Raw genomic sequence first — 15,949 nt, 5'->3', positions numbered from 1 at the left:
TGAGAATTTGAATTTCTCATGAGATGAGAATTTGAATTTCTCATGAGATGTGAATTTGATTTTCTCATGAGATGAGAATTTGAATTTGATTTTGAATTTGAATTTGAATTTGAATTACTCATGAGACGACAATTTGAATTTTTCATGAAATGAGAATTTGAATTTCTCACCCGACGCCCCACCCCCCGACCCCCGATCCCGACTCCCGACCCCGTGACCCCCGACCCCAACATACTTTTATTAACAAATATGATATATCCAACCAATTGTAAAACCTCTTAAAATAATGGAGAGAAAAAGCAAATATTTATTAATATTAAAATGGAAAACAAAAGTAAAGGAAAAATTAATAATTTATAACAAACATTATAATGATTATGTGGATCTATACTTAAAGGTTATACCTTATGACAAGATTGCTTTGTATGTTTTGATATCATAATTCACCATAAATAAATGCTTAAGACTTATATATGTATATGATATGTATAATGCTATATTGTGTTGTTAAGACAAAGTTTATATTTACGTTATGATTTAGAAGTATTTTTACATTTGAGATGGAAATGAGTAATTTTTATAAAGATAAGAAAATGAAAAATAAATTGTTTTCAAAGCATCACTTTAAATAAATAAATTGTGTTTTGAGATATAACTTCATTTGAAAAAAAAAATGTAATTTGGTTTTAAATTTTTTAAAAAATGTATTATTGTTTATGACTTCTCAAATAAACAATAATGGTGGTAGAGCTTGGTCTTGATGGTGGTGCTTGAAGGTGGTCTAGTGGTAATGGCATGCACGCAGGAGCTTCCTAGGTTTGAATACATAATTCATATCCTAAAATAGATGACCATATTCATTGGACTCTAAAACGGATATCAAAATCCGTCAACGGATATCGACACCCATTAAAAGGTAAACGAATTTGGAGATTCGTTTATCATTCAACGGATGTCGATATCCGTCGATGGATTTTGATATCATATTAGAGTCTAACATATATGAACATCCGTTTCAAGTTTTTTTAATTATTTTCTTATTTCAAATGTTTTATTTTATTTGTTTATTATATATTATTATATATAATTGTTGATATATATAGTTTTGTTTTATATTGTTTGTTTATTACTTAAATTTGAATTATATTAATTATACTTAATTTATTAGTTTAATAATTTAATTATTATGTAGAGATATATTTATCTTTTTTTGTTTAATTCATTATTTAATTATTACGTAGATATTCATTTATGTTTTTAATTATTATGTAAATATTTATTTATGTTTTTTTGTTTTATTATATAGTTTAATATGATATTTAACTTTCTATTTTTATAAACTTAGAGTTATGTTTAAGTTAACAACACTATTATTGAATATTTTTTTTTATCAAATTTTTATTTTGTTTTTAATAATTTTTCCTTTATTTGTTACCTTTATTTTTTCTTTAATTTTTTAAATTATTTTTACTTTCAGTGTTCATGTTAAGTGGTCTTATTAATATGTATTTATTACCACTTTATATTTAAATATTGGTTAAACCTATTCGGAGGTCCCTATTTTCGTGTTTTTGTCCCAATTGGATCCCCGTCTTTAATTTTTTACCAATTACGTCCTTAAGATTGAAAAATTGAAAGAAATTAACCCCTACCGTTAAATCAAGTTAATAGGGTTAACTTCCAGCTTACCTGTGAGGGTGAGGTGGAGAAATATGGATACATGGCGTGCTAAGAAGCTTTGAGGTGACTTTTATTATGCATGTGGCTTTTATTAGTGAAGTTAAAAAAAAATTAAAAAATTGGGGATTTTGTTACCCATTTTAAAAGCTTCCATCAGATTTGCAAAGATGGTTTAGGGTTCGCTGTTCTTCAACATTGGGATTGGAAAGTAATTCAAGGTTGGAAAGAGGGAAGTAGGAAACAAAGACGCAAGGATGTCGATGCAACATTCATGTTCATGGTCCACTTGCAATGATTGTCGAAAGCAATTCTGCTCTGTGAGCTCTCGTGGAGATGGAGGCTGGAATAAGAAGGAGGCGTCACCGATTTGTCATTGTGGAGAGAAGTTTGTGGTTAGGATTGCGAAGACCACTAAGAATCGAGGAAAACAATTTTGGAGTTGCCCTAGGTATAAGGGTGGAGGTGAAAATGCTGGATGCAACTACTTCAGATGGTGGAATGATTTGGGAACTCAGGAAAGTGTTAGTTATGAGCTGTTGGAAACAAATGATGTGAGGTTGCTGAAGACTTTTCAAAATGATGATAGGTTGATGAAGACTGTTGAAAACGAAAGGGATAACAATGTAGTTGTTGTGCAGAAAGCTGTTATCACTCTTGAAAAGGGGATGAAAATTTTGGTTGGGCTGTTTGTATTCTATGCATAATCAACATGATTGCAGTGACAATGTTGATGGAAAGGACATGATAATCTCTGTTTAAGTAGTGTAGGTGTAACGTAGGCCATCCAAGAATGTAATAGTTGCAGAGGTAGTTTTGTTGCAATGTAGTTTTGTTGTGTTACTTGCAAATGTAATAGTTGCAGATGTTAGTTTAATGAAATCAAGATTTGTAGTGAACATTGTTGTTGTTTGTTGTTCTAGCATTGTTCTTTTAATGATAATAGGTTGTTCTTTTAACTGGGTTGATGTTCTTGTTTGTTTAATATGGCATTCACAAGTGGTATGTTCCAATCAAATGTGTCATTGACAACTAAAAGGTTGCAATGTAATAAATCAAATTGTGTCATCCAGATGGCAATGAAATCAAATTGTGTCATTGATACAAGTAATATATTCCAATCAAAAGCGATCAAATTGTATCATCCAGATGGCATTGAAATCTGGCTTTCGTATTACAAAAAAGTAGACATCCAGATGTTCATACAAGTAGGAATATTTATATTACTGAAAGCTAAAGCATTGTTTCTAAAAGACTGCAGTAAAAACAGATGTTCATACAAATAGGAGATCTACTATTACATTTCCTTTCATAAATAAAAAAACATTGTTTCATGTGCTGCACCCTAAGCCAATGAAGTGGGTGCTTCTCCCTGTAACTGCAAAACAACTTGTTCGTTTGTCTTGGGACAACATTTTTTTTTGTGACCCACTTCCCTACACTTGCTACATCTCTTAAGCAATCCTCCTTTGGTCATCCTAGTGCTATCTTTCTTCAACTCCCACTACTCTAACCTCCTTTTCTTCTTTTGACGACCAAACAACTTTCTTTTTGATGGAGGCATGAATCTTCATATTGGGTTACCTCCCACAAGTTGTTTCCGTTAATAGGATAGATAATAGAGGAGTATATTTGTTCATATGTTGGAGTGTGAAAGCATGCAAATATGTAGTCCTCTTCATTGAGGTTGAGAAATCTCATTGTTGTCAAGGCATGAACACAGGGTATTCTACTGAGGCTCCATTTTCTGCATGAGCATGAAGATTCATCTATGTTCACCACGTACTTGTCCCTAGTGTGAGACACATGTCTGACTTCAAATAACTTTTCTGCAGACCAGCTGCCAACATGAGGCAACATTAGTAATGTATAAGAGGTACTGAAAGTAGGGCCTTAAATGACTTATATCACTTTATCAGGGAATCTAGTACTGTGTTAGTAGAGTCTCCTTTTGCAGTCTACTCAGTATTTTTGGACAAAGGGTTGACTTAAATGAATTTACCCTTGACCTATTAGTGGCCCATCTCTTCATGATATAAAGTCTGATTTCCTCCAACATTGTAATAATTGGTTTTGTCCTCGTGTGAACCAAAACGCTTCTGACATGTTATTGACCAAGGTATCACATTGAGCTGTGGTTGTGAACCTTGATTTGGACCAAAACCTTCAATGTAAAAATAAGTCATACAATTAGTATTTAAAATCATCACTTTAAAGAAATCAAAAGTGGGACAGTGGATTACCTTGGAGCAATTGCTATCAAGTGGCGAAACGCATCTTGGTTTACTTCTCTTATACTTCTCATTTCAGTGTCCCATTTCTGTGTGTGTGTTGTCAGTGCTGCCCTTCACATCAACTTCTTAAGATTCTTTCCAGGGAATTTCTTCCTGAAATTGGCATATAAATGCCTTACACAATATTTGTGTGCAATTCTAGGAAGTAGATCCTCTACAGCGTGTAACAAACCCTGTGAATAAGACAACAATAAGTGAGATGATTTCAATAATGCAATTTATATCAAGTACATAACAAAAGTAAAGAACCAATAAACCAATAAGTTCATACCTTTTGTTGATCTGATATCAATGTAAGTGAAGAACAAATCTCAAGTCCACCTAGGTCTTCAATGAGTAGCTCCATAAACCATGTCCAAGTCTCCTTGTTCTCGACCTCTACTACAACATATGCTAGTGACATCATTTGATCGTTTGCATCTCGAGCAACAACAGTTAACAGCTCACCACCATATCTACCTTTCAAAAAGGCTCCATCAACGCCAATGATTAGCCTGCATGAGAGAAAGCTATCTTTGCATGCCTTGAGGCATGCGTAGAACCTTTCAAAAACTCGCATTTGATCATTTTCCTGAAGTTTGACCTTGATAGTGGAACTTGGGTTTCTTGCTAATAGCTCATGAGCGTAATCGTAAATTCTCCTATATTGCATGGTGAAAGACCCTTCCACTTCATCTAAAGCATAAGCTTTCGTCCTATAAGCCATATCTTTACTTATTGCTATGTTCCATTTCCTACTTATTTTTTCTCTAATGTCAACTCCCTTAATTGTAGGATTCTCTCTAATTGTTTTTTGTAATTTTTTACTTAGCCATTTTGCATTGAATAGGCCTAACTTATGCTCCCTACTGCATGTGTGTCCATCCACCACAGTCCTTAACTATCATGTATCTATTGCCTCCATGTAACCAAAATAAGCCATCCATGGACATTGTCCTTTTTCTCCCATACACTTAATCCTTATTCTTTTTTTTATCATTTTTAATAAATTTTAGCCTTTTTCCAATCTCTAGTGCGTAGGTTTTGATGGCATCCAAGATGTCTACTTTCTGCCCAAAATAGGTTCCCACCTCCCACTTGAAATCAACCATCTTTTTGGGCATACTGAATGTAACAAAATTTCCATATCCCTCTTCAACTTCACTTTCTTCATCACTGATATCAGGAGAACTTAACTCCTGAGACTCCCATTCGTCATTGAATATACTACTATCACTAATGTCATGTTCTTCCAAATCTGACTTAGAAAGCACAGTGCAATCAACTTCCATATTACCACAACTATCTCTTTCTCTGAAGTCAGACTGGATGTTTATGTCTACTAAACCATCCACACTATTCACTTCACCATCCATAATATTGACTTCACCAATATCATCAACTAATGAACTTCATTCATTGACTTCTGTTCTGTTAGCCTCAACATCAACTTCTATTGTCTCCTCAGCATGAGCTTCAACATGTTGTAATCCCTCACCCTCAACATCAACTTCTATTCTCTCCTGATCATGACTATCATCATCATGTTTTTCATCACTCTGAACATCAACTTCTATTGTCTCCACATCACGAGTTTCATCATCTTGTTTTCCATCACTCTGAACATCAACTTCTATTGTCTCCTCATCATGAGCTTCATCATCTTGTTTTCCATCACTTTGAACATCAACTTCTATTGTCTCCTCATCATGAGTTTCATCATGTTGTTTTCCTTCACCCTCAACATGAACTTGTATTGTCTCCTCATCATGTTGTATTCCCTCACCCTCACCAACATCAACTTCTATTCCCTCACCCTCAACAACATCAACTTCTATTCTGTCAACCTCACCAACATCACCACCTACCCCGTCATCCAACTGTTTTGTGCCATCACCAAACTGTGCAGTTACACCACCATCATCCAACTCTGCACACTCACCACCATCATGCATCTCAAGATTCACTTCCTCAACTTCTTCATCAACATTATATTCAATCATCTCAATGACATCATGTTGAGACACACTGTGCACAACATATAAATGCACCCGACCATTTAACCTAGCTAAATTGACCATATGCATAGCTCCTACGTCATCAGACAACGCTTCTAGCTTATCATCTAATTTTGGACCACATCCTACAGAATACCACAAATCTTGAAATCCTGCATATCCAAGCGCTTTTACTACACTCACCACAACAAAGTAACTCCAAAAGTCAGGGTCAAAATACATAGTATCACACTCCTCTTCATACTTCAGCCACCCTTCGTTTACCAACTTCCCCCATGGTGAATCACAACTTCTATATCACCCTCCATCACAAACAACACAATGTACAATATTCTACACCTATAAATAAACGTAAAACAACAAATATTAAAACATTGATAATGATAGCAGAAAAGCTAGTTTAACTATGGGGGACGTGCGGGACCACAACCGCAATATGTATACAATCTTTTTTTGGACAACACGAACCACAATCTAGAAACCATAGGCAGATAAGAACAAAAAGCACTGAATATTAAAGCACTGAATACCTATATATAGTACATATACTAACCTCCCACGAAAATCCACACAAAAAGCTTGTGATCCACATTCAAGGCCTTCGCGATTCACGTGATAACAACCCTTACTTCGCGATTCATGCTCCTAGTATACCAAATTTGACATCTACTACTTCACCTGTGCTTGCAAAACACTGCGATTCAAATTTCTCTGTAGGATTCTAATCCCAATTCTATTTTAATATAACCCTAATTTTAAAATCAGTAACAAAAACCCCAATTTTTTAATTTTTTGTTTAACTTCACTAATAAAAGCCATGTGCATAATAAAAGCCACCTCAAAGCTTCTTTACACGCCACGTATCCATATTTCTCCACCTCACCCTCACAGGTAAGGTGGAAGTTAACCCCGTTAACTTGATTTAACGGCAGGGGTTAATTTCTTTCAATTTTTCAATCTTAGGATGTAATCGGTAAAAATTTAAAGACGAGAACGTAATTGAAACAAAAATACGAAAATAGGAACCTCCGAATGAGTTTAACCTTATTCTTTTAGTTAAGTTTTCTTCATAAATAACTTTAACATTTAATTCAAACACGTGCTTTGTTCATAATTCCAATTTATAATCACTTATTTTAATATTCACTTGTTCTTCTTCTTTTTTTCCCATCTTTCGAGATGAAATAAAATGCCATTATCGTAAACCCTAGTATCGCACATTGTTCTTGTCACTTCGTATGCCTTCAAACCAAGCATATAAGACTAATACCAACACATAAATGTTTTTCATATCATAAATACAACTTCTTGAAAATATCAATTAATGAATCTAGCTTTGCCTACTCCATTGAAGTCTTTGAAAACTTATTCATACCAACATGTGTTAAATACAGTATTCTTAAACAAACTAGGTAAAGTTATTAAATTATTCTGCCAATTAATTTAATCCCATACATCAAAATTAAAACGTGGTACTTGATTTGATTTTCTTATAAGATGAGTTTCAAACAATAATTTTACTTTATTTTTTAATATTTTTAAATTTTGATTGAACCCGTTAGATTCAAAGATTCAAATGGGATAGAGCTGAATTTGATAAAACTATTTCAATAATTAAAACTATACAAAATAATATTTTAAAAAAATATAATGTCATAATTTTATAATAGGAATTAAAATAAAACAGTAAGTGTTAACATTTAAAATTCATATAAAAGTTTAAATAAAATACGCTATCATACTAACTTCTAATACGTTATCATACATACACAAATTTAAATGAAATTCTCTTAATTCGAAAGCCCTTTCACACATTGAGTTAAGAGTATATAATTTTTTTTTTGTTTTGAAAATTTCAGATACAATTATTTGAAAATAACTAACTTCATAATATTTTATAATTATCTCAAAATTAAGTACATAAATCTTCTTGCTATCACTAAACCTTTTAGAATTTGTCCTAAGGTCAACTCTATATGAAATTCATTGCACAAATAAATTATATTTAGGGTAAATTGCAGTCTCACATTCTTGAGATGTGCTTTATATATCATTACGTGTGTTTTTTAAAGTAGTCATTATTTATAATATCTGATAATAAAAGATGATTAAAATATTGCAATTAGAAACTATGGAAAGTATAGGAGGCTTCAATTAATATTCATCTACATGTAATCTATATTATCGAATCATTGCAAGTAAATAATTGATGACAAACCCTAACAAAGTATCAATTCTTTGAATCAAGAACTCAAAGAATATTTTCCCATAAACGATTTTCTTTTATTCTAATAACACCTACTATAATATTTAGTTGGATGATTTCTCCAAATCCCGTAATTCCTTAGTTGAAGTGATATTCTGATTTTTCATATCTCATTGGTATAAAGTTTATTTTATGTCTCCTAAAAAAATCTAACATAAGATACCACTATATCAAAATCATTTACTATTTTATTAAATATTTCTAATTTAAGATTAAAGTTGGTTTAAAATTAGAATGGAAATTTTAGAAGTGGAGACTAACACCATTGGTTAAAAATTTTAAGAGGTTAAAATCACAAGTTATTTAATACTTTATGTGATTTTTAGGTTAAAAATCAATTTAATAGTTTAACCCAAAAATTAGTATAACATTTATATTAAAATAATTTAGTTTCAATTTGAAAAGGGATAAAATTGTTCTATTTTAAAAAATTGGGACTGAACTGAACAAAAAAAACATAAACATACAAATCAAATTGAATATAAGACATTAACATGTAGTACTGACACTAACATGTGTCATTGATCTCTACAAGTTGAATTGTTATTGCCATATGACACTAATATCACTATATGACACGGTATAATAACTTGACACATGAATATATATTTTTAAAATTAAAAAAATTAAAAAATCACTAACTAAAACATCATATAATATATTCACTATCAGTTAATTATTTATATGACATTAGAAAAAAATTAAATTGAACAAAATTAATAAATATTTGAACAATGAAAAAAAAAGTATGACTAAATTGATAAAATCGAACAAAAATATGAACTAAATTAATATTTTAATCATCGATATTCTACCATATTTTTTAAAGAAAGAAAGAAAGTTTTAAATTAAAATCAAGACTTTTTTCTAGACTGGATTTTAAGTGAGATCTAATAAGTTTGAAAAGAAACTTTGATAATTCCTAATTTTTTGCAATCACATGTCAACAACTCCAAATTAATGTACAAATCTTCACATAAACCCTAAGGCTATGTTCCTATTCCATCTGGGGAGGTGATTTAAGAGAGGATGAGTGAAAGGATGTGAGGGAAAATAAAGAATAAAGTAGTGTTATTCGTTTTAAGGGATTTGAAAGTGAAAACAAAGATATTTGAAGGTACAATTTATAAAATTTTGACAATGATTTGATAGATATAATATATAAAAAATATTTTTAATAAATTAAAAGTAAGATGACAATTTTGTCCTTATTGTTAAATGAATATAAAATAAAATATTTTTTACCCGCCAAAAAATATAATAAATATAATAGAGTACTTATTGGGTATTTTAACCCTTTTATAGAATTTATATACATGGTGGCCCCTTTCATAAGAGGTGCAAAGTGTCCAAAACAAGAAAGTGTATTAAAATGACAATTTCTGGCTTGGGTAAACAATACTTATAGACCTATACATGAGTTATTACCCACCTTTGATACATAAGTGTAAACAAAAGAATGATCCTTGGTTACATGACAAATGAGATTTAACCAAATCAGAGTTTCCTTTCATCACTTTCAACACAAGAGAGGAGAACCAAATACCCAACTTAGATCCCACCTTCTTGATGTAAAATTAATGAAAAATAACTGCAATGATTTTACATTTTATTCCAATAACTAAGTAGAAGACACTCAAACCAACTGCAGATGATCTTCAATCAGACTATCCTCCACCAGAGGATAAAACTTCAATACAATGCTTAAAATGAGGTGAAACATTATTAAACATGTAGTACTGCATGAAAGTTTTTCCATATTTGGTATTTATCTCAATAACTTGAAATGGGAAAGAGCAGGAATTCCATCAAGTCCCTTCTTATAAAAGTGATGATTAAAGTCCTGCAATGTTGTTTCTCTGTATACTGGGGGATTATCCTCTGAGAGTAATTGCTTGATGGGGCCATACATTCTTGTTGATGGATAGTGAGCATGAGTAAAAAAGAATGCAATTGCTACCCTGGCCTCTCTCTGGTTTACCTTCACACGGTGCTCCACACTTCTGAATCTGTCATTGGAAAGAAGCTGCAGTTGTGTTGCAACATAACATTCATTTAACCATATACATTTTCGTTATCAGGGAATACCAAATTTTGAAAGCTTTACAAATATAATCACACACATGAGGCAACATGGATATATTATACACTTCTACCTCATGTCATTGTGTTATTATTCATCTTCAAGTAGTGCAGCAAATTGGCATTGATGTGAAAAAGAATTAGATAAAACTATTAGTGTGTAACTTACCTGCAGTAGATCTCCAATGTTTACAACAAGTGCTCCAGGAATTGGAGGCACATCAATCCATTGATTCTGGATCAAAACTTGAAGTCCACCAATATGGTCTTGAAGCAAAACCGTGAGGAAATCAGGATCTGTGTGGCTACTGAGACCCATAGTGAGTTCAGGCTCAGGGCATGATGGATAATAGTGAGACAAAATTAAGTGTCCCTTTGCAGAATCCATCTCTTCAAGATGGTTAGGCATGAGCCCAAGTGCTTCTGATAGCAACTCAAACAAAAGGCTACCGAATACTTGACCTTGCCTTGAGAATTCCATTATTACATCCCTGAAAATTTGATGAACACACAAAAAACTACTATACGTTGTAGTTCACAAACTCTCTAAGAATACCATGTTCCTCCAGTTACTACATGTGTACTCAAGTAAAAAGCTAATAAGTTCTCAAGGTGCTTACTATCAGTTTTGGAAAATTGTCAGAATTGCAAAAGCTAACATTTTTTTCTGATGTCATTTTCATACATATGTAGTGTTACATTGGCATTGTAACAGTACATGGTAAGCAAGGGAAGTTGTGCACTATGCAGTAATAAAATGCATTTAGCACTGCTTCCTTTCAAATCACATAGTACACAATCTCCTATTTTCTTTTCATTAGATTAAAAATGTTCCATGTTAAGGAATTTGTGTATGAATCTTGACACACAGGCAGAAAATTTCATTTTCCAATGTTGATAGAATAAACTTTACCTACAAACAGGAGGCAATTCTTGAGGATCAAGAGGTTCAGGTGCCATAGTGCAATTCAGAGTGTCCCTCCAGTTTGCATGCTTAGACTGATACAAATCAAAGTTGGTCCAATATTTCACCTTTTTCTGCTTCTCCCTGGTGTAGTACTCACCCTTCACCTCTTGTGGAAGCTCGTGGAACTCACGCGCCGCCGCCAGCATGTCCTCCAGTAGCTTCGCTGGCATGCCGTGATTCACCACCTGGAAAAAGCCCACGTTCTCCGCTGCCTGCCGGATTCCGTCGATCACGCCGGAGAGATCACCGGCGACATCTTTGAGATCAATGACGGGGATCTCGAACTGGGTATGGCTCCGATCGCCAGAGACGGCGATGTCTTCCGGCGGCATGACAAAAATACGAGGGATTTTGGTGATGCCGGCGTCGACGAGACCCTTAACACCGCCTTTGGTTTCTTCGAAGGCTTTCAGCTCCAGTAAACGGTCGAAGGATGTTGGAGTTGAAGTTCCGGCGCCGGCAAGACTCATCGTGATTGTTATTTTCCGGTGTTACGTGAACGGTGAATGTGAACACAAAATAGTTGCCTTGTTTGAGTGAGTTCGGTTTGGCACGACAAATTATGATATTCATAATAATAATAATAATAATAATAATAATAATAATAATAATAATAATAATAATAATAATAATAATAATAATAATAATAATAGTAAATATAATAATTTTATAATATTTTGTTCGAATATTTGTGGCCAAAGTTTCGTTACAAAATGGATAAGATGGACATAATCATTGCGTTGTGTACATTCGAATTTCACTTCAAAAGTTAAACTTAAGGAAAAAGTCTCTTTAACAATCTTTTTTTTACAACGTGTATGTAGTAGCTTATGATTAGTCCGTTTCAAATATTTTTTTAAAATAAATTCAAACAGACGAATGAAATGGTGACACGTGTTCCGTTGTCAAAAAAGTTGTCAAAAAGTGTTGTTAAAATATCATTGTCCTAAACGAAAAGAGTTATTAAAGAAAATTTAAATCACCATAATTTTTATTTTAATTAAAAAATATCAAATATCATAACATAGTTTAATACAAATTAAATAGATTCAACACACCCTGCATACTACTATTAACAAGATCTACTTTTTATATCACTTCATAAAAAAAAAAAAAAAGTCGGAGATAGAATTGATATAATATTTAACTTTTTTTTTTCTTTAAAATACATTATTGATCAGTCTGGTAGATATATTTCATATTTAATAACTTCATTTAATGAGTGAAAGTAGATGAGAAAATATACAAATTTGATTTTGATTTTGATTTTGGTGATGTAAAGTGTCACATCCCGTTAAATACCTACTTTAGTGAAATATACGTGTAATTTTCCTTTTAGATTTCTCATGATAGTGGGGAACAAGTTGTCACCCCATTTAATTTTGCACTCATTGGAAACTGTGTGACAACACAGGGAAGGTGTGGATTTTCAGAAAATGGAAGATAGGTGGCAAGTAGGGAGTGGACCGTTCGGTTTTTGAGAAGCCATATTTATGATGGGATTTTAAAAGTTGACGCCACTTTTTGCATGCACCCCTTCTTCTTCTTCAGATCATTTTTCCAGAATCCACCATTTTCTCCTCCTCTCTAAACCTTCAAACCTTCTCTCTAGATTCTAAATCCTTCTTCTCCTCCGATCATATACCTCCTTTCAGATTAAATACTCTCGGTGTCAAGAGTTTTCATTTGCACCGATCAGCATTCCATTTGAACTAGTAAATACTTCTATCTTTTTGGAAGTTCCTTGTCTTCTTGCATGCACGCACCCTTTAAGTTTGCATGTGGTTGTTAAGCCATCTCTCTGAACTCGTTATCTTGTAATCAGACCTTGGACTTTGAAAACCCTAAGAAGTAGCTGCTGTCAAAGAAACTTAGAAGTCTAGCTGGAATTAGAGGTAAGGGAAACTTATAAATTTAATTATGATGATTTTAGTATGAATGATTTTATGAGTATATAATTGATGATTGTATGGTTTGAAATTAAATATGGAAGTATGATCTTGCTGTTTGAGTAATGCATGTTTAATGTTGGTATGAAATTATCCATGTGTATATTTAACTTATTAAATTCTGATGCTGTAACCGAGGGTCATTAGGGTCGTTCGGTTTTCCCTAAAACGATCGGTCTTGGCTGAATCTCCTTTGTAGGAATTCAGTTGATGACCGGTCGGTCTTATAAAGAACTTATATAGATTCCCTTACTAAATTGTGTACTCTAGCCATTCCAAATAAATTGTAAAAGTTTGACTCTTAGTTGTTAGATCAATATTAACCGTTTATAATGTTCGGTCATATACTGAACGTTCAGTTTTATATCTATAATGTTTATTGAAACTCGGTCATAGATCGAGTGCTCGGGCTTAGAAAGTACTCGGTCATAGACTAGTACTCGGTTTGATGCTAATTATCTTTCTTTGGAAAAACGTTCGGTCTTGTATTAGTAAAATTATTGTTGAGTGGTCGGTTTGTACTGGCGCTCGATCTTGAGAGTGCTCGGTCTTGAGAGTGTTCGGTCTTGAGAGTGTTCGGTCTTGAGAGTGCTCGGTCTTGAGAGTACTCGGTCTTGGGAATGTTCGGTCATAAACTAGTCTTCCAGTTATTGATGTGTTTGATCTTATGTTAACTATTCCCCTTTGAATAATGTTCGGTCTTACATTGTTCGGTCTTATACTGACATTTGATTCCCCAAAGAATGTTTGGTCTTGTACTGACACTCGCTTTGTTGAAGAGAACTCTTGTTTATATATATATATATATATATATATATATATATATATATATATATATATATATATATATATATATATATATATATATATATATGCATTCGGCCCAAACTGTAAAGTACTCAGTTTTGTGAAAGATAACCCGTTGTGGAACGTTCGTTCATTCTCATGAATTATTTATATTTCTTAGTCTTCAAATAGCGCTTAGTTTCCTTCTTGATTGACCGTTCAGTCACTCGCTAGAGATTCTTTTATGTTCGGTCTTATTATCAGTATATGACCGATCGATCATGTTTCTTAACATACCTCTTATATACATAGTAAAGAATAAATCTGGATGAGAATGTGTGTTGTATTATGGATTTTGGATGATTATGGAATGGAAAGAATGAGATTATTATGATCGGTTTAAGAGAATTCCAAGGAGGAATGTCTCATGATGGATGATTGATTTGTAAAGTATGACCGTGGTCAGACTCAGGCTTCGTTCTATCCTGATATTCCGTGATTACGCCTACTCATTTAGAGAAGGGTAACTCATGCGTGGGAATGGCATGAGGTCCTTTAGCCTCAGGGTATTTCTATATCGAGGTGGTTCCACTAGACTAACCTCGGGTGGTGGTCTGTTGAGTGTATCCCAGTTAGGTCCACCCAGGTGCAAAGAGCGACGAGCTACATGGTTCATACCGTCCGGACAGTGTTAGTAGTGGTCGGTCAGGATGTGGTTTACTATTCGGTTTATATTGATTTTATGTATGATGATTGTATGAATGAAATGATGTTTGTATTACTTGGTATTCATGTTTCTCTTGAATGTATGCTGAAAATGATTAATTAAATTTACATAAGCTTACCCTTATTTTCTGTTTTGTCCTTGTGCTGCTCGGTCTTAACCGTTCGGTTGTTCTCTTCACTGCAATGATCATCCATTTGGGTGTGAGCAGAGGGCGACTTCGAAGATTCCTTGGAAGAAGCCTTGCAGACCATCCAGCCTGAAGAAAGTGTAGGACCATCTGGTCAATAGATCTTAGATAGTTTTAATTAATTGTATAGTCGTTCGGTTTAGTTAGCTTTCGTATAACCGTTCGGTCTAAATACCCCCTTTTGTGTACCGTTTGGTCTTGTTTTGGCCTTATGACCATTCGGTCAATCTTGTAAATTGAACTCTAACTTTCAGATTTGTGTACAGTTTTAAATCTATGTGTTTTTTTTTTCTATTCCTTCTCTATCTTAGTATTTATACTTTTGTTATAGATTTATTGGAATATTAAATGAAGCGATGAAAAAAATCGAGAAAGTAAAATGAGAAGAGTTTACAAGGCAAAGAAATGTCGTGAATATATCATTTTATAAATTTTAATTAATAATAAAAGTAATGTTATGAGAGTGTTTCAATCTTTATCATTTTTCTATACAACATGTAAGAAAAATGCTTAAAATATACCAGCAAATTATTATTAGATAGATAATCATATACCTATATTATTGTTCTAAAAGGTGAATATTAAACTTAAACTTTAAGTTCACAAACAAAATATTATTTGTTAATTTTATATGAAACAATGGAAATGAAATATTTTTTAAGTTGTTTGGTATGAAAAACATGAAAGTAAAAAAATAGGTAAATTTTATATTTCTTGTTATCTGATTGTGCAACAACCATAATAAAAGAAAATGTGTCTCTAATAAAAGAAAGGTTAAATGCATTCGTTGGTCCCTATATTTGTTGCTTTTCTTCAATTGGGTCCCTGTTTTTTTCAAATAATCAATTTGGTCCCTAGATTTGAAAATTGAAAGCAATCAAGGACATTCCGTTAACTGTGGTGAACGGAGTTAAATATATTCCGTGCTGGCAACAGTATTTTAATGGTGTAGACAGGTGGCATAGAATGTGGTTATGACGTGGTTATTAATTAAATTTTTTACTGTTAAAATTTTAA

At 32.8% G+C, this 15,949-nt stretch overlaps 2 protein-coding genes across 3 annotated transcripts in view; one reads left to right on the top strand and one right to left on the bottom strand.

The window, feature by feature from the left end:
- Window positions 1-9,822: 9,822 nt before the first annotated feature.
- On the bottom strand, window positions 9,823-11,825 carry LOC106763802 (1-aminocyclopropane-1-carboxylate oxidase homolog 3). 2 transcript variants are annotated; one of them, XM_014647956.2, is made up of 3 exons: window positions 11,230-11,825; window positions 10,486-10,807; window positions 9,823-10,260 (listed from the first exon to the last, which is right to left on the bottom strand). In XM_014647956.2, the coding sequence occupies exons 1-3, from the start codon at window positions 11,751-11,753 to the stop codon at window positions 10,003-10,005; spliced, it is 1,104 nt and encodes a 367-aa protein (XP_014503442.1). In that variant the 5' UTR covers window positions 11,754-11,825; the 3' UTR covers window positions 9,823-10,002. The 2 variants fall into 2 exon arrangements, with proteins under 2 accessions (XP_014503442.1, XP_014503449.1); XM_014647963.2 differs by having other exon boundaries at window positions 10,002-10,243.
- Window positions 11,826-14,548: 2,723 nt separating this feature from the next.
- LOC111241682 overlaps window positions 14,549-15,949 on the top strand; it is a 5,020-nt gene continuing 3,619 nt past the window's right edge. The window contains exon 1 of the mRNA XM_022780979.1: window positions 14,549-14,664. Within this exon, the coding sequence (XP_022636700.1) occupies window positions 14,549-14,664 (116 nt within the window). The remainder of the gene's footprint in view (window positions 14,665-15,949) is intronic.

The sequence above is a fragment of the Vigna radiata genome, chromosome 1 (assembly GCF_000741045.1).
Source record: "Vigna radiata var. radiata cultivar VC1973A chromosome 1, Vradiata_ver6, whole genome shotgun sequence".
Taxonomy (NCBI): domain Eukaryota; kingdom Viridiplantae; phylum Streptophyta; class Magnoliopsida; order Fabales; family Fabaceae; genus Vigna; species Vigna radiata.
The sequence above is the reverse complement of the archived record's forward strand: the minus strand, read 5'-3'. Positions and strand labels throughout refer to the sequence as shown.

Coding starts and splice junctions, on each gene's coding strand:
- LOC106763802 (XM_014647956.2), bottom strand. CDS start 11,753: ATGAGTCTTGCCGGCGCCGGAACTTCAACTCCAACATCCTTCGACCGT. Junction 10,808..11,229: donor GAATTGCCTCCTGTTTGTAG/GTAAAGTTTATT, acceptor TCAAATTTTCAG/GGATGTAATAATGGAATTCT. Junction 10,261..10,485: donor ACATTGGAGATCTACTGCAG/GTAAGTTACACA, acceptor ACACAACTGCAG/CTTCTTTCCAATGACAGATT.